The sequence below is a fragment of the Sorex fumeus genome, unplaced genomic scaffold (assembly GCF_029834395.1).
Source record: "Sorex fumeus unplaced genomic scaffold, SorFum_2.1 ptg000087l, whole genome shotgun sequence".
In the NCBI taxonomy this organism is placed as follows: domain Eukaryota; kingdom Metazoa; phylum Chordata; class Mammalia; order Eulipotyphla; family Soricidae; genus Sorex; species Sorex fumeus.
The window spans coordinates 6,438,045-6,462,954 of NW_026606144.1; the positions used below are offsets into that span (position 1 = coordinate 6,438,045).

The 24,910-nt window shown below is 58.7% G+C and overlaps 2 protein-coding genes across 3 annotated transcripts in view; one reads left to right on the forward strand and one right to left on the reverse strand.

Moving 5' to 3' along the window:
- The window catches only part of DNAH10 (dynein axonemal heavy chain 10), a 78,969-nt gene extending 73,634 nt beyond the window's left edge, over window positions 1-5,335 (forward strand). Inside the window, exons 71-79 of the mRNA XM_056131426.1 lie at window positions 382-591; window positions 793-888; window positions 1,374-1,545; window positions 2,451-2,582; window positions 2,652-2,863; window positions 2,956-3,123; window positions 4,134-4,314; window positions 4,898-5,043; window positions 5,189-5,335. Coding sequence (XP_055987401.1) covers window positions 382-591; window positions 793-888; window positions 1,374-1,545; window positions 2,451-2,582; window positions 2,652-2,863; window positions 2,956-3,123; window positions 4,134-4,314; window positions 4,898-5,043; window positions 5,189-5,335 — 1,464 coding nt within the window. The remainder of the gene's footprint in view (window positions 1-381; window positions 592-792; window positions 889-1,373; window positions 1,546-2,450; window positions 2,583-2,651; window positions 2,864-2,955; window positions 3,124-4,133; window positions 4,315-4,897; window positions 5,044-5,188) is intronic.
- Window positions 5,336-6,390: 1,055 nt separating this feature from the next.
- Window positions 6,391-24,773, reverse strand: CCDC92 (coiled-coil domain containing 92). Of its 2 annotated transcripts, none has more exons than XM_056131375.1 (4): window positions 24,759-24,773; window positions 9,562-9,708; window positions 8,871-8,912; window positions 6,391-7,554 (listed from the first exon to the last, which is right to left on the reverse strand). In XM_056131375.1, exons 2-4 carry the CDS (start codon window positions 9,689-9,691, stop codon window positions 6,779-6,781), a joined length of 948 nt encoding a protein of 315 aa, XP_055987350.1. In that variant the 5' UTR covers window positions 9,692-9,708; window positions 24,759-24,773; the 3' UTR covers window positions 6,391-6,778. The 2 variants fall into 2 exon arrangements, with proteins under 2 accessions (XP_055987350.1, XP_055987349.1); XM_056131374.1 differs by lacking the exon at window positions 24,759-24,773 and adding an exon at window positions 24,478-24,541.
- Window positions 24,774-24,910: the final 137 nt, after the last annotated feature.

The following is a 24,910-nucleotide window of genomic DNA, read 5'->3' on the forward strand; positions in this document are numbered from 1 at the left end:
ATAGCAGCGCTCGTGTGCAGAAGTTCCCAGTGTTTCACAGGCCCCGTCCATTCATTCATCATCTGTTTTCCCTTCTGCTTTTTGTGCCATACCCAGTGGTGCTTGGGGGCCCATGCAGTGCTGTTGGTGGACCCCTGGGCCACACTCGGACCCTCAGGAGAACTTGGGAACGCTCTGGGGCGGGTGAATGGAAGCTCAGTGACTCATGTCTCGCTTCTGAGGGTCCTGAGGTTTGTGACCAGACCTTGGCCGGGTCATCGGGAGCGGGAGTGGGAGCCTCACGCGTCGGCCCTCTGAGGGTCCCTCACCGTGGGCCAGGGGAGAGGAGGAAGGGCGCGTCCGCCCTGCTATGCCCCATTCTCGCCGGCACTCTCCCCACAGGTGGTCACGGAGCCCCCCAACGGGCTGAAGCTCAACATGAGAGCCACTTACTTCAAGATCTCCCACGAGGCGTTGGAGCAGTGCCCGCACCCAGCCTTCAAGCCCCTGGTGTACGTGCTGGCCTTCTTCCACGCTGTGGTGCTGGAGCGAAGGAAGTTCGGGAAGATCGGCTGGAATGTGAGCTATGACTTCAACGAGTCTGACTTCCAGGTGCGGGCGTGCCTCCGTCCCCCCTCCCAGTAGGGAGCCAGGGGGACCCCCATCCTTCCTCCCGTCCCCCCCGTCCTTCCTTCCCGAGGGTGGGGACCCCAACCCCTGTTAGCCAGAGCAGCCCTCCAGTGCTCTGTTCAGAGGGTCTTGGGGAAGCTCTGGGGTCCAGGCCTCAGTGTGCCCTTCCTGGTCTGTCTGCAGGTCTGCATGGAGATTCTGAACACGTACCTGACCAAGGCCTTCCTGCAGCACGACCCACGCATCCCCTGGGGCAGCCTCAAGTACCTGATAGGAGAGGTAGACACGGGTGGGGGCAGCCTGCTCCCCGTCTGCTCCTGGCTCCCACACATCCCTTGGTGCCCTGGGATTCTCAGCGCCCCTGACTGCTTCCTGTGTGTGAGGTGGGGTTCCCAGTTGTGACCCAGACCTGCAGGCCGTGTGCCGTTGGCAGGCACCTTGCCCTGGCGTCTGGGGCCAGCAATTGTGTCTTGGCTCCTAGGACTGGGACGCTTCCCTGGGCCGGGCGAGAGGGGCCTGCTGGGGACCAGGTATGGGGGAACCAGAGACCAGGCCCAGGGTTTTCCAGGCTGTTGCTGGCCGTGTCTGTTTCTGGGCCTTTGCAAACCGCAGCCAGTCTCCCAGCCCTCATCAGGGCATCACTTTTCAGCACAGCCCCAGCAGGTCAGAGGCCAGCACAGCTGCCCAGTGACTGGGCTGCTGGGGGCTGTCCAGGGCTCAGGGACCCCGGGTGTCCCAGCCACCCACACTCCCGGCCTCACCAGGTCATGTACGGAGGCCGGGCCATCGACAGCTTTGACCGCCGCATCCTGACCATCTACATGGACGAGTACCTGGGTGACTTCATCTTTGACACCTTCCAGCCCTTCCACTTCTTCCGCAACAAGGACGTGGACTACAAGATCCCCGTGGGTGACGTCAAAGACAAGTTTGTCGGTGAGATTTCTCAGACACAAGTGTTTTCAGTCTGCCCTAGGGACCCTCACACATTCTCAGCCATGGAGGGGCTACTCTGACCCCCTGCTAGGTGTGTGTGTGAGTGTGGATGTGGGTGTATGAGTGTGTTTATGCACATGTGTGCATATGTGCATGTGTTTGCACATGTGTATTTGTACATGTGCATGTGTGCTTGCACGTGTGTGCATGTGTTTGCATGTGTGTCCATATGCACATGTGTATGTTTGTGTGTGCTTGCACGCGTGTCCCTGTGCACGTGTGCATGTGTTTGTGTATGTGTATATTTGTATGCATGTCCATGTGTATGTGTTTGCATGTGTTTGCACACATGTCCATGTGTTTGTGTGGGCAGGTATGTTTGCATGCGGGTCTGTGTGCATGCGTGTGCTTATGCCTGTGCCTGTGTGTGTATGAAAACATGCACAATGACCCTTGGCTGGCAGGTATGGTCATTTTTTTTTTGCTTTTTGGGTCACACCGGCGATGCACAGGGGTTTCTCCTGGCTCTGCACTCAGGAGTTACTCCTGGCGGTGCTCAGGGGATCATATGGGATGCTGGGAATCGAACCTGGGTCGGCCGCGTGCAAGGCAAATGCTCTACCCGCTATGCTATCTCTCCAGCCCCAGGTGTGGTCTTTCAGGAGGTCTGATGGGATCTTTGTTGCCTTCGGGCTTTGGGGTCACTGTGGGGGTCCTGCCCTGGAATGACCCTGCATCCGGTCCTTCCAACCAGGTGCCTGCCCACACCCCCCGGGGGGACGTCACCAGGTTGGGCAAAGGGACACAATTGTCTTTTGAATATGTGGGACTTGTGGGAGGCTGAGGGCCTGGAGACGAGGGGTGGGGACAGGCGCGAGGACATGACCTCTGCCCTCCACCCTCAGAAGCCATCGAGGCCCTCCCGCTCGCCAACACGCCTGAGGTGCTGGGGCTGCACTCCAACGCGGAGATTGGCTACTACACGCAGGCAGCTCGGGACATGTGGCGCCACCTGCTGAACCTGCAGCCCCAGACAGGTTGGGGGGCACCCGTAGGGCCTGTGGGGCGGGCCAGGGGCCATGCACACTGAGGGGGTCCCGTTTCAGGGGAATCCAGTAGCGGCATTAGCCGCGACGACCACATCGGCCAGGTGGCCAAGGACATCAAGAACAAGCTGCCCACGCCTTTCGACCTGGACCAGGTCCGGAAGCACCTGGGCGTGGTTGTCTCGCCCACGTCGGTGGTGCTGCTGCAGGAGCTCGAGCGCTTCAACAAGCTGCTGCTCCGCATGTCCAGGTCGCTGACCGAGCTCCAGAGGGTGAGCAGTGGCCGCGAGCTGGCATGGCCTCCCCACCCCCGCCCTCCGCGCCTCGCCTCGACACCCCTCGTGGCTCTCTGCTGGCCCCACAGGCCTTGGCAGGAGAAGTCGGCATGAGCAGTGAGCTTGATGACGTGGCCAGGTCGCTCTTCATCGGCAGCATCCCGAGCATCTGGAGGAAGCTGGCCCCTGCCACCCTCAAGTCCCTGGGCAACTGGATGGTCTACTTCCTGCGGCGCTTCAGCCAGTACACAGCCTGGGTGAGGCCGTGGCCTACCCTCCCTGCACTGGCTCCCGCCCCTGTCCCTTACCCACCCGGTCCAGTGTCCCCACCTTCACCCCTGACCGGAGCTTCGTTCAGCATCCCTGGGCCCCTCCCAAGGCCTTTCAGAGCAGGTGCCCGCCCTGGAGCGTGGCGTAAGGACAGCCCAGCCCCACGTATGCACCTGCTTCCCCAGCGGTCATCAGCGGCTGCACCTGCACTCACCCTGGGCCCATCTGTTCTCCCCGGGTGCTCCCTTCCCAGCCCTGTTCTTTGCCCACGCGGTCAGCGTGGAGTCAGATGCTTGGGTCTGAAGTCCCGGCCCCGCGCCCTCCCCGCCTCCATGTCGCTGCCTCTCCCAGCCCCACCACTGGGTCCCGTTGTCACCGTTCCAGCCTGTAGCCTCCTTTTGTCTCTGTACCACAGGGGAGTGAGTCCACTGGGCTTCCTCTCCGTTTTGCTTGACACGATGGATTTGTTTTTACCGAGTTCTCCATCTTTGAACATGAATCGTCTTAGTTTGGGCCCAGACTTGGCGGTATTCAGGAGTGACCCCTCGCCTGTGATCTCTATCTCCCTGGGCCCTTAATACGTTTTTCATAAAAAACTTGTTTTTTTTTTTGTTTTAAATTTTGTTGGTTTTATTGTTTAATTTTATTTTGGGGGCCATGCCTGGTGGTGCTCAGAGATCACTCCTGGCAGAGCCCAGGGGACCATATGGGGTGCCGGGGATTGAACCAGGGATGGACGCATGCAAGGCAAGTATCCTCTGTACTATTGCTGTGGCCCCTAAAATGGGTCTTTTTAGAGAGCTCTTGCGGCCAGTCATGGCGGCCCTGTGGTGGCATGGCCATTCTCCCCATTTTCTCAATTTTGTAGTGTTTCCCATCAGAGAGGTGTGCTTGTACGTGGTCAGACTCTCATGGGTGACTTTTCTGGGCTTTGTGCTCTCACTGGACCCCCTCACCGGGCGGCTCATGACCCCAGCAGCTGTGTCTTCTCCCACAGGTTGGGGACGGCGAGCCCAATGTCATGTGGCTGTCTGGCCTGCACATTCCCGAGTCCTACCTCACGGCCCTGGTGCAGGCCACCTGCCGGCGCAACGGCTGGCCGCTGGACCGCTCCACCCTCTTCACGCAGGTGACCAAGTTCCAGGACGCGGATGAGGTGATGGAACGTGCAGGACAAGGTAGGATGCCTCAAAAGTGGGACCCTCGCCCCCAGCTACTGCAGAGACCCGGCTCCTCCTGTGAGGAATAAGCGTGTGGGTGAGGCGAGACAGTTCCAAGACCCCAAGAAGCCAGAGAGCAGGGCCTGGGTGGCAACCCCCTCATATCCCTCGCAGCCCCTTGCAGGCTTGGCCTTGCCGCTCTGCAGAGAGGGGCCTGGGCTTCAAAGTTTCCCTGTGGGCGTCTGTGGCTCTGAGGAGTTCGGGGGGGGGGGGGATGCTGGGGGGAGAGCAAAAGTCAGCGAGGTGTCCAGGGGCTGGGCCCTCCGAAGAGCCTGACCCCATTCTCCTCCACCTGATTGTCTCCCCCGCCCCCCCTGTGGATCCCAGGATCTGGGGGCTCTGAATCCATGTCTTTGTCCTTAGCAGCGGGGGGAGGGGGGTTTGCGGGCTTTGCCATGGTCTAAGCCTTGTGCTGGGGGAGGATGCCCCAGGGAAGGCGGGGGGTGCAGGTGGGACCCTCGGATGCAGGTGTGGGCTGAGTGGGGCGTCCACCGCCTGGCCGAGGCCACTGTGTGAGGTGGTCACCCCCTGGCGCCTGCAGGCTGCTTCGTCTCAGGTCTGTACCTGGAGGGCGCTGGCTGGGACCTGGAGAGAGGCTGCCTGGTCAGGAGCCAGCCCAAGGTGCTGGTGGTGGACCTGCCCATCCTGAAGGTCATCCCCATTGAGAGCCACCGCCTCAAGCTTCAGGTGGGCTGGCCACTCCCCCCCACCCCCCACCACCACCACCACTCGGCCAGGCTGAGTCGTCCTACGAGACGCTGACCAGGGCCGGAGGCCACTTGAATCCCTGGCGCCTGCCGCCAGGGGGCGCTCACACGCCCATCCTCTGCAGAACACCTTCCGGACGCCGGTGTACACCACCTCCACCCGCAGGGATGCCATGGGCGTGGGGCTGGTCTTCGAGGCCGACCTCTTCACCGGACAGCACATCTCGCACTGGGTGCTGCAGGGCGTGTGCCTCACCCTCAACTCAGACTAGTCCCGCAGTTGGCGGGCCGAGCAGGAGCTGGGTTGCAGAGTCCATGGAGTCATTCCCAAGAGGGCAGCTCAGAGGCATTGCCCTGGACATTTTTTTTTAAAAAAGACAGTTTTAGTTTTGGATTCGAGTAAACGCTGGTGCACACTTTAAGACCAAAGGTTTCCTTTTGTCTACGAGATATGCTGGAGGAAGCAGGGGAGGGAGAAGGGGGCGCTGCAGAGGTATGGGTGGGTTGGACCCGGCCACTGAGGATCCAGGGGGAGGCGTGGCCACAGGGGCACAGAGCCCCTTCCTGATGGATGAAAGCGGACTCGGAGCAGAGTCCCCCCAGACACCTCTCCTTCCATGGAGCTCTGGCATGCTCCTTCGACACCACTGGAGTTTATGACCCCCAGGTGCTTCCAGGAGAGGCTGGATAGGGGCTCAGTGTCCACTGGACTTCACAGTTGACCTCCCTGCTGCATGACCAGAGACAAGCCTGGGTCAGGCTGGCCTGGAGTCTGGGGGATGACCAAGCACTGGGGGCTGGCCTGGATTCGGGGGCTGGCCTGGAGTCAGGGGTCCTAGGCTAACCTGCAGCCTGTGCCTAGGACTAAGTGGTCTCCAGTCACAGTAGCTTTTTACCAGAGTCCCAGAACCCTCCAGGTAGCAGTTTTGAATCAGGCACTTGTGTATGACCAGCTGTATGGACAGTGAGCTGGGCAGGGGAGGGGGACCTGGCCGTCCTTCCCGGAAGTGAGACTGCCCACCCCTCAGGTGTGCACAGCTGGGCCAGACACCACGGTTATGGGTTTTGTGTGTGGGGAACGGGATCTGTCCATCCATCCACCTTGGGTGCTGTAGTGGGTATGTGGGTGTCTGTCCGTCCATCCATCCGTTGGGTGCTGTAGTGTGTGTGTGTGGGGGGGGTGTCTGTCTGTCCGTCCATCCATCCCTTGGGTGCTGTAGTGTGTGGGTGTCTGTCCGGCTATCCCTTGGGTGCTGTTGTTTCCCTCCCTCCCCACGACCCCTCCCCTTTAATAAAGTTTTAATAAAAGAGACGACAGAAAGAAGGACGGTTTAGAAAATAAAGTTTGTTGGGATCTTGAACATTTTGGATAAAACTAAAGCTAAGACAAACTATGACCACACATCAGGTAGTGGTGTAGAAGGAGAATCATCATCTTATTTAGTTCCTGACATACACAAGCTGCTCATTCTCGGCCGCCCGGGGAAGGTGGTGGGGCAGGGTCTCTCGGCGGCTGCCCAAGGTGGACAGGCGCGGCTGGCTCACTGGGGGCTGCGTGGGTGGGCCTGGGCGTGGCGCTGGGCTGTTCTGAGCAGGGGCGGCGGCGCGAGGCGGGCGGGCAGGAGTCCTGGCAGGTCTGGAAGGCGAGTGACATGCTCGGGAGGTACAAAAGGCGCGGCCGAGTCCGGGCGGGGCCGCGGGCGCGGGCGGGCGCCTCACACCGTTCTGTCCGCCCCCGAGGGCTTCCTGGCCACCTTGCCCGCGTTCACCTGGTCCACCGCCAGCGTCTCCACCTCGGCTGGGGGCTGCGGGGGCGCGGCGTGCGGGATGCGGTGGGCCACGCCCACGTGTGCCTTGTGCGCCTTGTCGCGGCTGGGGCTGTGCGGCTCAGGGGCACCGCGGTCCGAGGCGATGGGGGGGATGACCAGGGGCCGCTCCTTGATGAGGTGCACCTCGGCCGACTCCCGCGCCAGCAGGAAGGGCGTGGGGTCCGGCATGGCCTCCACCGGCTCCCGCAGCAGCAGCTTCCGGCCCTCGGCGCCGAACCGGTACACCTCCTCGAACTCGGGGTGCAGCGGCGCCGACAGGCTCTTCTTCATGCGGCGGCGGGGCGTCTCGGGCAGCTTGTCTTTTGGGGGCGCCGGCTTGTAGCTGGCCAGCACGGGGCTCCGGGCCGGGCTGCCGTCGGCAGCGCCGCTCGAGGCCAGCAGCTGCTTCTTGGCAGCGTGCAGCTGCGTGGTCAGGTAGGCCACGGTGCCGGCCCGCTGCTCCAGCTCGCCCGTCAGCAGGCTCAGCTTGTGGCTCTTCACCTTGAGCTCCTCCAGGTACTTCTTCTCGCGCTCCTTGACCGTGTTCTCCAGCACGGCGATCATGGCGTTCTTCTGCTCCAGCGCCGCCACCAGCTCCTCCTTCTCCTGCTCCTTGGCGCGCAGCTGTGCCTCCAGCTCCTCGCAGCGCTGCCGCAGCTCGCTGCTCCGAGACGACCCCACTCCTGTGACAGGCGGGTCGGGTCAGGGGCGCCAGGGGGACAGGGACCCCGGGCCCCACATGCTCCCCCAGGCAGCTCCCGCCTCCAACGGACAGGCTGTGGGCTGCCCAAGGCCCAGCCTCGGACCCGGGGGAGGGCACCTCAGCGAGCTGCAGCTGGACTGGGCCGCGGTTCTGCCCCTCAGGGACCCGGCCCCTCCGAATGGCTCCTCCCTGTCCATGAAAGCAGCTCCTCCTCTCTGCCTGTTTATCTGCTCCCTACAAGCCCCTTCTGTCCATCTGGAGTGTAATCTCTGGCTCAGACCTGAACACTGCTGTCCCACTGGCCAGGGAAGGTTTCCCGAGTCCCTGCCTGCCAGGCTTCCCAGCCTCCCCCAGTGCCCCCAGCCTGCTGTGCATGCATGTGCATGTGTGCATGCAAGCTCTTGGGTGCGTGCGTATGATGCATTTGAGTGCATTTGAGTGCACGTGTGTGTGTGTGTGTGTGTGTGTGTGTGTGTGCGCGTGCAGGCCAGGACCCCTCTCCCCCAGGAGGGAACTGGCCTGCAGCCTCTGAGTTTCGCCAACCATTAGTCCTGATGGCAGCCCGGCCATTCACTCAAAGAGCCTGATAAGGGACAGTGTGTGGCCTTGGGCCTTGGGTTAAGACCACCCAGAGGGTCAGTGGCCTGGCTCCTGCCAAGGCCACTCCCCTGAGGCTGACTAGGTCCCTGGTGGCAGGTGGACACCCTGGCCTTCCGTTATGGCAACACCCTGCCACACCCACACAGGAAATCATGACATCTGTGTGGAGCACCAGGACACAGACCCCAGGGTGCCGACAGGAGAATCTGGGTGGTCAGGAATCTGGGGCACTGTGGGCTCTGGCTGGGCACAGCTGCATGGAACCTGCCGGGAAGGCAGTTGCTGACTCCGGTGTGGATGCTGCCCACTGCAGCCAAGACCCCGCTGCTGTCACTGGAGCTTCCTAGTTACCTGTGGGTTCGGGCTGACTGGGGTGGGGCCTCTCGGGCTCAGCCTGCAGGACTGGGGGGTGCAGGGGCATTGCCAGTGTTGGGGGAGCACATGCTGGGGGCACCACTGAGGATGGGCTGCATACACGGGTCTTGTCCGTCCTGCTGTAAGCCACATCTTTCCCTCGATTATGTAAAGGACACATGGTTGCAGGAAAGTCACAGCATCCAGAAAAGCATATGGGCACTGTGTCCACCAGGCAACTAATTTACCTCCTCCCTGTCCCGCGCGCCAACCCGCAGGGCCCTGGCACATGCGTCCATCCCTGGAAGGGCCCCCAGTGACACACTACCATGCTCCGCTTACCTGCCTGATCCGAACCTTTGAGGGTCAGTTCATAGGTCAGATCTAAAATAGGAAATGCACTATGAGTTCCTGTGATGAGGGCATATCCCCAAACCTCACCCACCCTGGCACTGCCACAGAACAGGCAGCGGGGCTTGGCACAGTGGGAAAATCAGACCCGCAGAGAGCAGCAGCCCCAGTGGACGTATAAGGGCTCAGGGGGACCTCCTGGCCCTGGGACACAGGCAGCAGCCCACACTGGCATTTCAGGAGGAGCTCTTAGGTAGGGCTCCCAGAATGCATCATTTTTCGCAGATGAGTAAAAGCTGTGAACCCTGTGGAGTAGGCAAAGGCACGAGGAACGGCTTCCAGCAGCTCTGCTGAGGACCGGGAGAACCCAGAGCTAAAAGCCGCTTTCTCCAACCAGTGAGCCCGCCCCGGCCCCGCCCACGACACGCCCACCACACAGCACTTGCCCATCTAGGCCACGCCCACGACACTGCACCCGCCCACTCAGGCCGTGCCCACCCAGGCCACGCCCAGCACACTGCGCCAGCCGCTCAGGCCACGCCCACCACATGACATCACCACACAGGCCACGCCCATTGCGCGGCCCCCACCCCACCCAGGCCCGGCCCAGCACACAGCACCCCTCCGTTCAAGCCACACCCAGCACAGAGCAGGTGCTGGCCCTTGGCGCCCCTGCCCGCACCTGTGCAGTGCTGCTGCAGCCGGCGAATCTCTGCATGCAGCCCCTTGAGGGTGCCAGCGTGCTCCCGCTGCAGGAACAGGAGGTTCTTCTGTGCGCTGTGCAGCTGGTTCTCCAGGTTCGTGGCTGCCATGCTGACATCCAGATGACCTGCAGGGGTACAGACCTGGTCAGTGCCCCAGCAAGGCACGGGCAGAGGATAGACTAGAAGAGGATTCGCCTGCCCATTTGTCCTCCGGGGCTCTGTGGAGTGGGGTGGCCCAAGGTCTGGAAAGAGGACCGCAAGTCCACAGCTTCCAGCTCCAAAGACTGCCACCCCCCCCACACACACACACAGCACTTCAAAGACCAGCCAGGGTCACCGCACAATTACAGCGAGAGCAGGCCATCCCCCAGGGACCCCATCAGCCCCCGGTGCAGGTGTGGCAGCAGGGGGTGGCTGCTGCTAAGAAGCCTTCCTGAGGGTGCCCCATTGGGCCCCAGGGGGCGGCAGGGGCTGGAGTCTATTCCCAGGCCTGCCTGCCCCAAGCTCAGCCAGCAGACAGCAGACGCTTGCACTGTCCACTCTGCTTTTACTGTAACTTGACACCTATGGTGAAGTCAATGGGTCTTTTCTGGAAAAGCTACCAGAGAAATTCAAGACAGCTTGCACAGCACTTAACGATGCCAAGGACAAAAAACGCAGGTTATTTGCTTCTAAGTTATTCTTGTAAACCCAGAGTCATTCTCCTAATTGGCCAGCCAGAGAGCCCCCCAGGGGCAAGAGGCAGTGCCCTGGACTCCTGGGGGCCAAAGATGAAAGGAATCACAGAAGCTCTGAGGTGGACATACTAGAAGCCTTGGGGAGGTCAGGCCACAGCCCTGAGGGCACTCACGGGTGAAGGGGGCTTTCACCCAGGGACCAGGTGAAGCTGGAGTTGGGAGGAAGGGGGCTGAGGGGTACCTCCCTCCGGGCACAAGGCAGCACTGCCCCGGCCATCACCTCCGGTCCTGCTCATCTGCCCAGTCACCTTCCGCCTCTTCTGTCCACCTTTCCTCTGGGGCCCAGCCCAGCCCAGTCCCCCCAGAAGCCTCTGGGCCCCAGGAGAGAGGGCACGTACTCTCCAGCCCAAGAGCAGCTGCTGGCTTACGGGGTGGGGTACGTGGGAGCTGGGCCCTGCAGCAGTGGCCCTGGTGCCGTCTGTCCATTCCGGGAAGGCCTTCAGCGACAAGCAGGGATTTGCTTGTGTTCTAGCAGGGGCAGGGCGGGGTGCCAATGTGTGACCTCACGTCTCCCCACTCCAGCCCCAGTCTGCTACGAGCTGGACCCGTAGCACACGCTTGACTAAGACGTGGGGAAGCAAGCATGGGCCACCCGGACCCTGCATCACTCACGGCCGTGGAAGCAGTGGGCCAGGAAGGGAGAGGGCTGGAAGCCCTGGCACTGTCCAGCCGCTGTCTCCCCGCGAGGACCTGGTGTTCCCGCCATTCTGTCCTGGACAGAGTCCTGCCACCACCATGACTCATCCTCAGTCAGCAGAGACAGAAGGGGGAAGGGGGTGGCCGCATCCCTGAGGGCTGGAGGAGGAAGAAATGGAGCCAAGCCCAAGGGTTTGCATGAGGGCCACCTGGGCTGTGCCGGGTGTGGCCGCAAGTGACCCTGGCCCACACAGGCCACACAAGGGGCACCAGGCTGCAGAGTGGGTGGGGGCTGCACAGGGCCAGATTAGGCATTTTCCCATGGACTTGCCCCCTCTCCCCGAGTCCCGCCCTCTGTCCCTCTGTGGGCTGTGCTCTGGACACCCCATGCTGGTGGGGACCTTGTCCAGGGAGCCCAGTAAGACTGCAACAATAGTGCTGGGTGTAGCAGAGACCCCTGCGTGGGGTGGAGGGGGCCTTGCTCTGGCTTGCACGGAGTGCAGGGAATGGTGAGCCCCGAGGAGACAACCACAGCCGCAGGCGCACTCACGTGGGGCCCCGAGTGCCTGAGGAGCTATTTAGAGATGAGTCGTGAATAAATGATAAGCCATTCGCATTTGGGGCGCCACTGGAAGGAGTGCAGCTGCCAGCTGCCTCTCAGGGCTGAGAGGGGCGGTCTCTGCTGGGGCAGCTCCCAGGGGCCTTGCTGCACTGGTGGAGGAAGTGGGGGCAGGGAGGACGGGACAGGAGTCCTGAGCGTGGTTCCATCACCCGTCCAGACTGGGGCCGACCTACAGGTATAGACAGTTGACAACCACACGGCTAGTACCACCGAGGCCGCACACGCAGGACAGGTGCTGGCCTGTCGCTGATAGACGCTGGTCTAGAAGGTTCCCTAGCAAGGTACAGCATGCAGTTTTCCAGATTGACTGACTGTGGGGAGGTACAGAGGCCAAAAGGGTCAGAGTTTGCCACTCCAGCCCCGCTTCCCAAGATGACGCCACCGAGGGAGAACGTGGCACCGGGAGCAGCGCATGTTGGAGACCAGAGGGCATGTTCAGTGACAGGAACCGTGGGCTCCCTCTAGCCCCACACCATCTCGGCTGCGTATATCTGACTTGGAGCGGCTAAGTGCTCACAGATCTTTCTCTCACATGCAGGGAGCGAACAGCCGGGCAGGGGCCCTGCGAGGCCATGAAGGCGTCTCATGGTCACCCATGGCAGGCCACTGCCGCCTGCCCATGAATGATGAGTCTCTGAGAGCGAGGGACTGTTAAACGGGGCAAGCAAAGAATGTTCAAAGGAAAAGAAAAACGTCCCTTATTTTTGAGGGGTGAGCTCAGGAGGCCTGGGGCCCCTCCTGGCCACTCTCAGGCACCCAGGTCCATGGCTCGGCGCTGCTCAGGCCCTGATGAAACAGGGTTCCCAGGGTGACCCTGGCGGTGCTTGGGGGTCCGCTGCACGCCAGGCCTGCGCCTTAGCTGTGCTCTGGCCCACTGTGTAAGGGCAGAATGCTATTTAGCAAGCAGGCTACAGAAGTCACGTCACACCCCTCATTGGTGAAGACGGACAATGTAAAGGTTGAGGAGAACTCAGCAAGGGATCATGTCTGGGTTCTAGGCCTGGTGGGGTCCAGCGACAGGTGTGGACGACACAACCGGGGCCAGGACCCCTGGGGCTCACTCCAGTAAAGTGCCTGGAGGGGTTGTGCTGACTTTCACGCCAGAGAAAGTCCCAGGGAAGGGAGTGGCGGGGCGCGTGGCCGGTGGGGCCGTGCTGGCTCTGCCTAGATCCCTGCTCCCCCGACACCCTCCTCCCGCCTCCAGGAATCACCCCAACAGCCTCGTTTCAGAAGCTAGTGCTGAAAGCGCCGGCAGCCCCAGAGGCAGCCAGTGAACTCACAGGCCCGGGCGGGCCCTGTCCAGCATGCAGCGGTTCCATCTGTTCTTCTCGTGGCCACTGTGCACCCGCACAGCTCGTGGACAGGAGAGAATCTTCGCGCATGATGACCACCGCCTCAGCTGTGCTTCTGAGGCCAACAAGACATTTCCACTCTGCAGTTTGTCGACAAGCCAGTTCCGATGACGGCTGCTCTGCAGGCTGGCATCATTACAGCACAGGTTTCGGGAAAGAGGCTATTAGCTGCTTTAACGCAGGCAGGCTTTTCCCCTATTGCTTACAGACAAGGGAAGGGTCATCACTTCATGAGCTCTAGTGGAACACATTCAGCTAGACTCAAGAAGGTGGTTATCACGCACAGGGATGGGAATGTTCGTGTCCATGCGCTGTGCCCACCTCAGAGTGAACCCACACTCGCTCTTTTCCTGGTCTAAATAGGAAGGAAGGGTGTTGGAAATCTTAGAAATGGCCAAACCATGGACCAGGCCTTTCATTTTAGGTCGTTCCCCAGCCTCCAGCAGTCCCTGCAAGACACCCGCTCTGACTGGGCATCTCTCTAGCACAGTAGGGCTCAAGGATGTGATCAGCCTTTACCTAGACCACTGGCTCCCGCGGCTTCCTGGGCAACAGCCTCACCATGTCCCTCCAAGGCGGCCAGCCCTCTGGCTGCCCACCCAGGGTGCACGGAGTTCACAGGGACACCTCGCCCGCTGAGGGTCTCCTCTTGTCGAGCATCCTATGCTGTTCCCATCAATGAGGCCCAATGCCGATGACATTTCAGAGCGGCTCCCCCACTCTCTGTGATGTCAGGGCTCGGAACTGCCGGAACCCTCGTTCCAGTCGCTACGGTAGCTGCCTGGGGGGTGTGAGTGAGGACAAACGTTGTCCACTGACTCCTCGGATGTCCAAGGGCTGGCACGTACCCCTACAACCCCTCAGCTCTGTGGCCCATAGCAAGTGGGTGAGTGATGGAGACACGGGGTTGCCTGGGGGCCTGAAGCCACCAAATGTGAGCTGTGAACTGCATTAGTGGCGGAGGCCAGGGTTGATGTGCCTTAACCCAGTTTCAGTGCACACAAGAGGTGGCATCCTGGGGAGGAGCCCGAGGTGTGGGACCCCAGGCCTCGGCACTTGCCTCTCGCTCCCCACTGGCACCAGCACTGAGGCCTTTGTTTTGTTTCCTCTCAGGCTGGGCCTCCTGCTCCCACACTCCCACAGTGGGATTAATTATAATCCTCGGTGCATGGAACATTCTTATGGGGCTTTTTTTTTTTTTGGCTTTTTGGGTCACACCCAGCCCCAGCAGTGCTCAGGGGTTACTCCTGGTTCTGCCCTGAGGAATTAATCCTGGTGGTGCTCAGGGGTTCAGATAATGTCAGGGATCACCCAGGTCAGCCGTGTGCAAGGCAAATGCCCTCCCCACTGTGCTCTGGCCCTCACCCTGGGGCCTCTTTTTATCTGGCTATTTTTAGTCAGCTGTACTCTGTGCCCACATGGGGGGACCCAGCAGTCCTGGTGTCGCATGCCCAGATTTCCCATGGGCAGGCCACAGTCTCGGCTACGAGTCAGCTGCTGCGATTGGTTCAGTGCTGGCTCAGACCTCGGGCTGGCAGGGGCTGCTGAGCTGGGCTTCTCCCTATTTCAGAAGTGGTTGCCCCCTTGGAGTGTGGGGGAGCTTGTGCCATCCCAGACCTACAGCTACTGCACACTGCATGCCATGCTCTCGGCCTTGCCCAGGGATCCACCCACCATCTAAGTGACAGTGGGGGAGGATGATGTGGAAGAGAAAATACTCAAAAGCTTTTGGGGGCACTAAGGGGAAGGCTCCCAAGTGGTGCTCCCAAGGGCAGTTCAAGGATGTGGGGGTACTTGACCCTGTGGTGCCAGGGCAGCATCCGGTCATGCTCAGGGGACTCAGGGTTGGCCATGTGGAAGGCACACGCGTCGCCTTGCTCTCCAGCCCTGCAAAGGCATTTCTGAATCATGGGGAACGGACCCACTCATAGAAACTTGGCAACTGTTCCCCTAGTGTCTGCCCCACTGCGTGGTGCCAGCCTGCTGCCTGCCCTGGCAAGACAGACTCTCTCTGCTCGGGTCTCGGCTGCTGTGCCCTCGCTTTCTCTTTCCCGGGGGGAGCTGCAGTGCACGGAAGCTGATACCTGGGAGAGCCCAGTCTGTGGGTCAGGATGCCCACAGAGCCGCCACCAGGGGGCCCTGCTGTGTGGCAGTCCCTGTGGAAGCCCACGGCGCCCGGTGGAGACGGTTCCTGGGCTCTGGGTCCCGGCTGCTGGCCTGCCACTCCCCAGACCTCACTGTCCTCCTGTGGGAAGTGGGGGGAGGTGCCCGCGGTGAGGAATCCAGGAAAGCCACGGTGCTCCCCGGCGTCCAGTCAAGTGGCCACGGGGCCACCTGAGGCAGCCGCAGCTCGTGGGTCAGGGAGGCAGTCCTTCATCTTTCGTTTACTGGGGAGTAACCCAGTCGGGAGTGGCCCTGTGTGGCCTGGGTGGCCTTCTGGGGCAGAACAGAGCTCTGCTCCTGTGGCTGGCCTCCGAGGCCGCTCTAGTGTGTCTCATGCGACACAGTCAGATGCTGCAACAATCCACTGCTAACTGTGCCAATCGCCTGCTGCCCCATTTCATTCAATGGCTTTGTGCATTTATCACAACCTAAAGCCAGGTCATTTCTTTATCTCTCTTCACAGTACTGGGAGGTAAAGGCCACAAGAACAAGGGCTGCTCTGTTCCTCCCTCTGTCCCTGGCCGCCGACATGAAGAAGGGCCTGCCTTGAGTAATCGGAGCTGGCCCTTTAAGAGAGGGATCTTTTTTGTTTGAATCAGCCGTGTCTTCCCGGGGCCATTCCCTGTCCCCAGTGAGTATCAGTGAGCTTGCGTTTAGTGTGAGAGGGCTTTGACCCCATTAGAACAGCTCTTCACTGTGCCTCTGGGGGGCGGGTGACCAGCAAGGCCCAATCATCCCGCCCTGGACACAGGAATCCAGCTGCTTCTGTGCATCTGTGCACAGTGGGGCTTCATGTCTCCAATGCGCTGTCTGACCAGGCACCGCGTACTACCCCCAGGACAGGATCTGCAGAGAACCAGCGTGTGACTCGTCAGTGCCAGTGCCATGCCACAGTGCCAGTCACAAGGACTGTGGCCACGTGCTGTGTGCAAAGCCAGGCTCAGCTTGCCCGCAGAGACCCCAAACCCAACCTCACAGAGCTCATGCTGGGCTTTCCAATGCTGTTCCCAGCAATGAAAGGTGGGACACGAAGGCAGCCCAGAGAGCTATCTGTGACGCTGGCTTTACTCAATTCAAACAGTAATCCCTTTATCTAGGAACTTCCAGTGGGGAAGTGTGCGCCTTGCACGAAGGAGACCCGGATTCGATCCCTGGCGATGCAAATCAAAACAGATGTTTAAACCTGCTATTCTGGGGCTGGAGCTATAGAACAGCAGGAAGCACTTTGCCTTTCATGTGGCCAAACCAGGTTTGATTTCCGGCATCTCATACGGTCCCCTAAGGACTGCCAGGAGTAACTCCTGAGCATTGCTGAGTGCAGTCCCAAAACAAAACAAAAAATAAATAAACCCTTCATTTGGAGCCACCCCAGATGGCCAGAGATCAGGGGAGCCCAGGCACTCACGATCATCACCAACTCTGTTTTCATTTCCCCTATAAAGGTAAAGGTAAAGGCCCTCCCGTTGATCGTCGATTTGCTCGAGCGGGCCCAGTAACGTCTCCATTGGAGACTTCGTTGTTACTGTGTCTGGCATATCCAATACTCTCGGTAGCTTGCCGGGCTCTCCGAGAGGGGCGGAGGAATCGAACTCGGGTCGGCCATGTTGGCCGCTTGTAAGGCGAACGCCCTACCCGCTGTGCTATCGCTCCAGCTGTCGCAATTATTCTGACAGGCTGGCATCCATTCCTTCTCCTACGTGTGCATTACAGCCTCAGACTCAGACAAATGGCTGTGCCTCTGTCTCTGCGACTTGGTCTCAAGTGCAAGAAAACCACAGGGAGGGAGCTGGAGAGATAGCATAGCGGGTAGGGCGTTTGTCTTGCACACGGCCAACCCAGGTTCGATTCCCAGCATCCCATATGGTCCCCTGAGCACTGCCAGAAGTAACTCCTGAGTACAGAGCCAGGCATTGCCAGGTGTGACCCAAAAAGCAAAAAAAAAAAGAAAAAGAAAGAAAACCACAGGGAGAGTGATGCGGCCAGAGATCCGGAGGCATCGGGTTGGGTGGAGGAGGATGGAGTCAGGACCTCTGCGAGCTGCCAGGGACCGTGCCGTCAGCGCCTGTTCAGTGTCCACTGCTGGGCACACAGTGGAGCACAGAGTGGCCGAGCCCCACAGGGGACTTCCCTGAGACTAACACTGAGCCTGAAAGACTGGGTGGGCTTATAGGTAGTGGGCAGTTCTGATAAGATGAACTTGAAGGCATGATGAGACCATCAGGGCAACCTGGACAATGGGGAGGGAGTTTGCCCGGCACAAAGACGACTGGATTCTACCCTCAGCACTCCATATGGTCTCCTGAGCACTGCCAGGAGTGATCCCGGAGCATAGAGCCAAAACTCGGGCCTGAGCACCGCCAGGTGTGGCCCAAAAACCAAAACCAAAACAAAGATGATCTGGAAAGACCACTCTGGGCAGTAGTGAAATATGATCAGAAAACGCTGGATTTAAGCTGCACGTTGGAAGCTGTTCAGAAAAGCTGAGAAGATAGGGTATACAGGAAACAGAATCTTCTGGGGCCTCCCCAGCTGTGCTGAGGGACCCGCGGGTCTGAGTGTGACTCCTGGACACAGTGCTTGGCAGCTCAGCCCTGATGGTAGTGCTCAGGTCTGGCTGTGCTACGGTGTCAGGGACCAACCCTGGTGTTGGACCTGCAAAGCTGGACTCATGGCTCGGTCATCTAAGATGGAACTTTTCATTCCTATGTGTTTGCTTCCTTAACTGGCTCTTACTTCATAACTCATTACTTAATAATACAATTGAGGGCCAGATAGTCCAGGGGTGAGGCGCTTGCCTTGTAGTGCCCAGCTTGATGCCCTGAGCACTGCCAGGTGTGGCCAGCCTACCCCACCCCCTAACAGTACAACTGAAACTAGAGATTCTCTGGGGTTTGGCATCAGTGTTGACACCTCTGGGCTGTCTCCATCAGGGAAGTGGCACCCCAGGCATGGAGTGGGCACAGCCCCGAGAGGCTGGTAAGGAGAATTTTTGCATGAAAGTGAAATGAAAATGAACTTGTGATCTTCCTTACACTCGCCTTATACAGCATTACTTAAAAGTAGGTAGACCTGGGCAGTGGGTGGAGGGAGGGGTGATGAACAAGTCACTAGTAATGACATCAGGACCATGGTGGAGGAACTTGAGCACTTTGGTACTTTGGTGGTGGTGACGGGGTGTTGTGACATTGACATTGTACATCATTACCATAAATATCATCAATACCATTGTAACCATGGTAATTAAACTATCATAAAAATTGTCATTGTCACTGTCAAAAAAAAAAAAGTAGGTAGACCTGGGGCTAGAGCGATAGAGTGAGTAGGGTGTTTGCCTTGCACGCAACTGACCCGGATTCGATTCCTGGCATCCCATATGGTTCCCTGAGCACCACCAGGGGAAATTCCTGCGTGCAGAGCCAGGAGTAACCACTGTGCATTGCTGGGTGTGACCCAAAAAATGAAATAAAATAAAATAAAATAAAAGTAGGTAGACCTAACCCTGAACCCTGACCTAACAGTGAACTACAATCTAAGACACTGGTATCTTTATAACTCAATGTTTAAAAACTTCACAGTATTACATACTGTATTAACCCATACACAATTACATCCAAATTAGCTTTTTTGTTTGGGGGGCTATACCTGGTGGTGCTCAGAGCTCACTCCTGGCTCTGTGCACAGGGGTCATTCCTGACAGTGCTCAGGGGCCATATGCAATACCAGGGAGAGAACCAGGGTCAGCTGCATGCAAGGCAAGTGTCTTAAACCCTGTGCTAGCTTTCCAGTCCAGCTGAGCAATATTTTAAGATGCCACATTTCTGAGACAACTTCTAGCATCAACAATTATACTAGTCTTTAAGTAAAATATATTGTCTTTCTTCCCTAATTTCTTTGGTAATTAGATGATAATACACATTTACCTAAAGATTGAGATAATGGAGCCCAAACCCAGTGCTACTCCAAATGTCATTAAATATATCAGATGTCCAAAATACACGGGGGGGGGGGGGCTCCACTCAGGGTCTGCTCCCAGCCCTGATCCCAAGGCAAGCACCTTAGCCCTGGACCACACTTGGAATCCCCCAAGACTGTGCCAGCAGGGAAATAAGCTGGTGGGCTTTCCCTCGGTGCTCCCCAGCGCCAGCCTCAGCCAGGGCCACTCACCACAGCCTGCTGGCCAGCAGCACTCTCCAGTCCCTCAGCACCTGTCCCCAACAGATGTGGCACCGAGCTTCACACTGCAACTATGGAGGACCCCGAGGGCTCCCCGAAAAAAACATCACGCTCAACTCTCAGCTCCGCTCACTGGTCCCCAACTCAGGCTCGCCTGTGCCCGACATGTGCCTTTGTCCTCCGCTGTGAAGGCGTGCGGCGCAGGGCACGGTCTGCGCTCCTGTCACGCATGTCAGAAGCACATAGGACCGTTGCTGACGGCAGCACTTTCCCCACTCCCAACCACCGCACAGTGCAGAAGCCGAGGGGCTGCGGGCTCTTTCTCCTGCCCCCTCCCAGCCCTTGCATGCGGGTGAGCAAGCTGACGTTTCTGGGGGACCTGGGACAGGGTGGGGACTGAGCCAGGGCCTCACACAGACAAGGCCAGTGCTCTACCATGGAGCCCCCACGCAGGCTACAGGAAGGGCCGGAAACAGCTGCCGGGTTCTCTGGGATGGACCAAACAAAGGACTGAGCTGACTCCTGAAGACAAAGCTCGCCCAACACCCGTGCTACTCTCTTGTCTGCGACACCCAAGACAGTCACAACTGTATCTTGTTCATCCATGTGCAGGACTTAAATATTTCTGAAAACTGGATTTGTTCCCACATACCACAGCCACTGTCATCACACCAGAGTCGGGCACTGGGCCGTGTGTGACAGCTGGAGAGGGAGGACGCAAAGGGCCTGTCTGATGCCCCGTGCGGCAGGAGTCTGAGCCCCTAATGGTCACCATTAGAGAACCAGACTGAAAGCCAGCAGGCTGTGGTAACGCCACGCCCTTTACGGGCATGGAGCTGACACAGAGAGCCGTGGTTTTCACAGAACTCTGCATTTATAGCTTAGTGCTCTCACTTCTGGGCGGTACGATACTTCTGAGAAAACCAGCACTGTAACATAGGACTCGTGACAAGTCCCTGCAATGCTGAAGAATGGGGGCTCCGAGCCTGGAGCAATGGGGCTGCGGGGAGGGAGTTTGCCTTGCACATGGCTGACCTGGGTTTGATTCCCAGAATCCCAAGCCAGTAATAACCCCTAAAACAAAAGGGTCTCAACATGCCCTGTGGTGAGTGAGGGGCAGAGGCTGTGTTAAAAAGCAGGTTGGGGGTGCCAGAGTGACAGCACTGCAGGATGGTGCTTGCCTTGCAACTGAGCTGGGTCCCATCTCCCGCGCCCTGTATGGTCTCCCAAACACCACAGGAGTGACCCCTGAGTGCCGAGCCAGGAGTAAGCCGGGGGTGACCCCAAACAAACAAAAGCAGCAGGTTGGGAAGCTGGTGGGGGGAGATGGACACTGCACATAGGAGGCCCTAATCTTAGGTCCCTGGACAGCACCAGGAGCAACCCCTGAGCAGAGTCAGGTGAGCCCCCCCCCCCCCCCAGCACTAGAGGGTGCACCCAAAATCAAAACAAAAACAACACAAAATGAAACAGGCTGGGAAGGAAATGCGAGGAGCAAACAAAAATGGACTGGACGCAGGTGTCCCCCAGGCTAGAGCCCCCCTAGCCTTCTACAGGGCTCTGTAACCCCATGCACCCTCGGGGGATAACCAGTGCACTCCTGCTCAGGCTCATGGGGAATCTCCTAGAACAGCGCCTCCAAGCCTCTTTCCAGCAACCACAAGTACAGACAATTCGGACAGACGCGTCACGGGGGTCTGTTTCATGGTAACAGTCCGAACCACCACCCCGTCCCCCGCTAGCACACTGGGGTGTTAGTGACGTATTCATGGACCCGGGCTGGGCCACTGGACACTGCCTGTCTGTGGCGGCGGGCACTGCCAGGGTGTTAATCTCCTGGAGGCCTCTCGTCCTGCTCTTTTTCAAGTCGTCGATTGCCTCGAGCAGGCCCCAGTAGTACCTGATTTATTTTTCTCTAAGAATAAAAACTAGTAAGATTTCCTTTTTTGTTGTTGTTGTTGGAAAGAAGAACTTGAACTTTTGTTGTTGTTCGCTTTTGTTTTGGAGCCATGCCCAAGTGCCCTACCTGCTGTGCCATCACTCTGTCCCCCAGAATTTGAAGCTTGGTACCCCTTCACAAATAAAACACAAATACCTGACGTATCATCTTTCGTTCAAAGTTTGAGACTCTGTCTTAAATTCTCACACCCTAATTCAGCTGGTGGATAACAGGCACAAAAGCCTGAGAGAAATTCATCTGCTAACAAAAGAGGTGATTTTAAAGATGACATAAGAGGGGTAAGAGAGAGACAGCAAGGAGGGTGCTTAACCTGCACGCGGCCAACCCAGGTTCAATCCCTGACACCCCATAAGGTCCCTGAGCCTCACCAGGAGATTCCTGAGTACAGAGCCAGGAGTAACCCCTGAGTACTGCTGGGTGTGGCCCAACCCCCTCCGCCACATAAATAAGAAACAAAGCACTCAGAGACATGAACCCAGAATAGATTCAGCCTCTTCTGAAAGCAGGGAGAGCAGTACAGCACTGGTGTGACTCAGCTGTCCCATCCCCAGCAGACTCCACTCAGACCCTTGTGTGGAAGCACTGATGGGTGTTCTGGGTCCGCAGGGACCCTTGTGTGGAAGCACTGATGGGTGTTCTGGGTCCGCAGGGCTGCCGCCACAGACAGGTCTAGGCCACCGACCCCCTTACGCCATCGGGACAGATCAGTCACCTAACTGCTGTGACTGTGGATGGAAGAGGACTCCTGTCCCTGACAAAGTCCCATTCCCTAAATAGTCTAGTGCAGATGGGACCCTCTCCCGTCCCTAAACATAAAACTCCAGTTCACCCATCTTATCTATCCACTTTAATTCAACTTCTAGTTTTATTCCAGCTGCCAACACATATTCAAAGTCAATGCAGATATACCAGGAAAAGGTCCACTGGAACTTACTGTAGGTGGCTATGACTGGACTTTTTGCAGTGAAATTTGAGTCATGTTTGAGTAATGAGACAAACAGAAGTTAAAATGCAGAGCCAGCACAACAATCAGCCATTAATAAGTAGCTTTAAAAAAGTCAGTCAGGGGCACAGTGGGGAGGGCGTTTGTCTTGTACACGGCCGACCTGAGTTCGATTCCCAGCATCCCATATGGTCCCCTGAGCATCGCCAGGAGTAATTCCTGAGTGCAGAGCCAGGAGTAACCCCTGAGCATTGCCGGGTGTGACCCAAAAAGAAAAAAAAAGTCAGTCAAAAAAAAAAGAAAATCTATTCACCTTCACAAACGACAGTCTGGAAAGAATGATTTTTATGTTTGCAAGGAGTTTAAGAGATGCCTCTGCTTGCTTTAGAAAAGGAGAGTTTTCTTCTCGATTAAATGTTTATTACAGAAAACAGAAACCAAAGAAACACAAATCAGTTATGACCCAAGTCTCTGAAAACAAAACACCGACAGCACTGCTCCCTCACGGGACGCCCCAGCTGCGAATCAGGCACAGGATCCCGCTAGAATCAGGCTGGCTGCTAGCAGCAAACATTCTGAGGCGCAGGTGGGCGTCTGGGGACATCAGGAGACAGCAGGAGGGAAAAAAGAACGACAACCTCCTCCAGTCCAGTTGTTGGGACCCCGAGCTCACCGGCTGTGGGTGACTTGGCATCCCGTGACAGCCTGGCGGGGGTCTGGCTGCACAGGGAAGAGTGGCCCCTCCCCTCCCCTCCCATGATGGGGCTCAGTTACAAGCCACTTCGCCTCTGCACCAAAGTGAAACCCACCTGTATTTCTGTAAGTACGACTCCTTCCTCTTCTGGACTCAGGAATGACACGGTTAAAACCCCTCGACCACAAAATACGGACCCCCAATTATGTGAGGACAACTAAGGACACATTTATGTTCCTGCTCAAATATCCCTGAATTTTAAACAGCCGAGGTGGAACTGTGGAGATGAGTGTCCACACCAGGCTAGATGCAAGCAGGATCTGCCTCAGTCCTTTCTTGCTCCCTGGTAAAGGGGCAGGAAAAGACACAGGGGCTGACCTCTACGGGCACTGAATTCAGCAGACACAGCGAGTCTTCATTAATAAAGCTGGAGGCTCGCTGTGCATTAGCAACTACTCAGGGCTGACCTTGTTCTACACACAAGCAAAGGTCCCTGTCTTTTCCTGCCAATAATCTGAGAAAATGGCACAGACTCTAAAAGGTATTTCTTAAAAGCATCAACACTATTAGATTGACATTGGTACTGCTGTAAATGCAGTCTGCCAATTAGGTAATAAGGATGTTGTAATGAATTTCTCCAACGAATAACAGATGAAACAGTCAAGAATCCAGATGAACACTCCATACAGGCAGGGAAATGAGTTTTTAAAAGCGTTAATAAGCCCTCCTACCCCAATTTCCTAGAAACCTGTCTGATGTACAGTACAACTATAAAATTTTGACATGCACAAGTAATTGTCGTGGACTTTAGATTTTATTTGCATCTCAAAGAAATTTATTAATTGTGGATGATGCAGAGTAATAAAAACTACCTCATGATTGTTCAGTAGTGTTTCTGCAAGCCGAAGGATCTCGCCTAAGATCAACGTTTAGCCAACGGAGATGTGCTCAGCCCAAGACGTGGTGAAAATCACTCTCGATGTTCGCATCGTTCCCCTTCCTAAATCCACTCTGACAGGGAAAATTCTTGATGATGCAAAACAAAGGGCAACCGTTCAACGACACAACCCAAGCTTTTGAAAACAAATTTCGGGTTTCTCATCCCCGCCACGACCGCGCCGACCGCGTCAACGCTCGCTTGCTCGCTCCCTGGCCCCGGCTGGCTCGGGGCAATGCGCAGGACGCGAAGCCCGACAGCCCGGCAGGCTGCAGTTCCCAGAAGGATGCTCTGCAGCCCAGACCGCAGCGCGCGGCCGCCCCCGGGCCCCTGGCCGTCCCGCCCGCGACAGCCCCGAGCTGACCGGGCCGGGCGCCGGCAATGCGGCTCGGCCGGGCGCCCGAGTTGGAGCCGCTTTCGGGCGGCGGGAGCGGCGGGGCGGGCGAGCCCGGGCTCCGCAGCCCCCGCAGCGCCGGCGCGGGGTCGGGGCGGGCGCGGTCCGAGGCGGGCGGCGCTCGCAGAAAGGCCCGGGGACGACGCGCGGCGCGGGGGTCCCGGGGCGGGCGCGCCCACCTCACCTCCGACGACGCCGGCCGCGCCCCGTAATGCGGCGCGTCCCCCCGCGAGGCCGCGGCGGGTCCCCGGCCCCGCCGCGACAGGTGCCTCGGCGGCCTCACCTGCGGGCGCGGCGCGCGGCTCCAGGCGGCGGCGGCGGCGGCGGCGGCGGGCGGCGGCGCGGCGGGCGGCGGCGGGCCAGGGGCGGGGCGGGGCGGCGGGTCCGGCCCTGCCCGGCCGCCCGCCGCGGGAGGTCAGTCGGGCCGTCAGTCAGGCCGTGGGCGCCGCCCGCCCCGCGCAGCCCCGGCGCCCCCACCCGCGCGCCCGCGCGGTGCACGCCGGGAGCGGCGGCGGGCGGAGGGGCGGCGGCGGCGGCGGGCCGGGGTCTCGGCGCGGTACTCACGTGGCGGCGCCCCCGCCCCCGGCGGTGGCGGGGCCGGAGCCGGGGCGCGGGGCCGGGGGAAAGGGCGGCTCGGCCGGCGGGACGCGGCGGCGCCGGCTCAGGTGCGCCCGCACTGCGGTTGCCCCGGTAACGCGGCGGGCGGGGCGGGGCGG

Coding starts and splice junctions, on each gene's coding strand:
- CCDC92 (XM_056131375.1), bottom strand. CDS start 9,691: ATGGCAGCCACGAACCTGGAGAACCAGCTGCACAGCGCACAGAAGAAC. Junction 8,913..9,561: donor GCTGCAGCAGCACTGCACAG/GTGCGGGCAGGG, acceptor TTCCTATTTTAG/ATCTGACCTATGAACTGACC. Junction 7,555..8,870: donor CAAAGGTTCGGATCAGGCAG/GTAAGCGGAGCA, acceptor CGCCTGTCACAG/GAGTGGGGTCGTCTCGGAGC.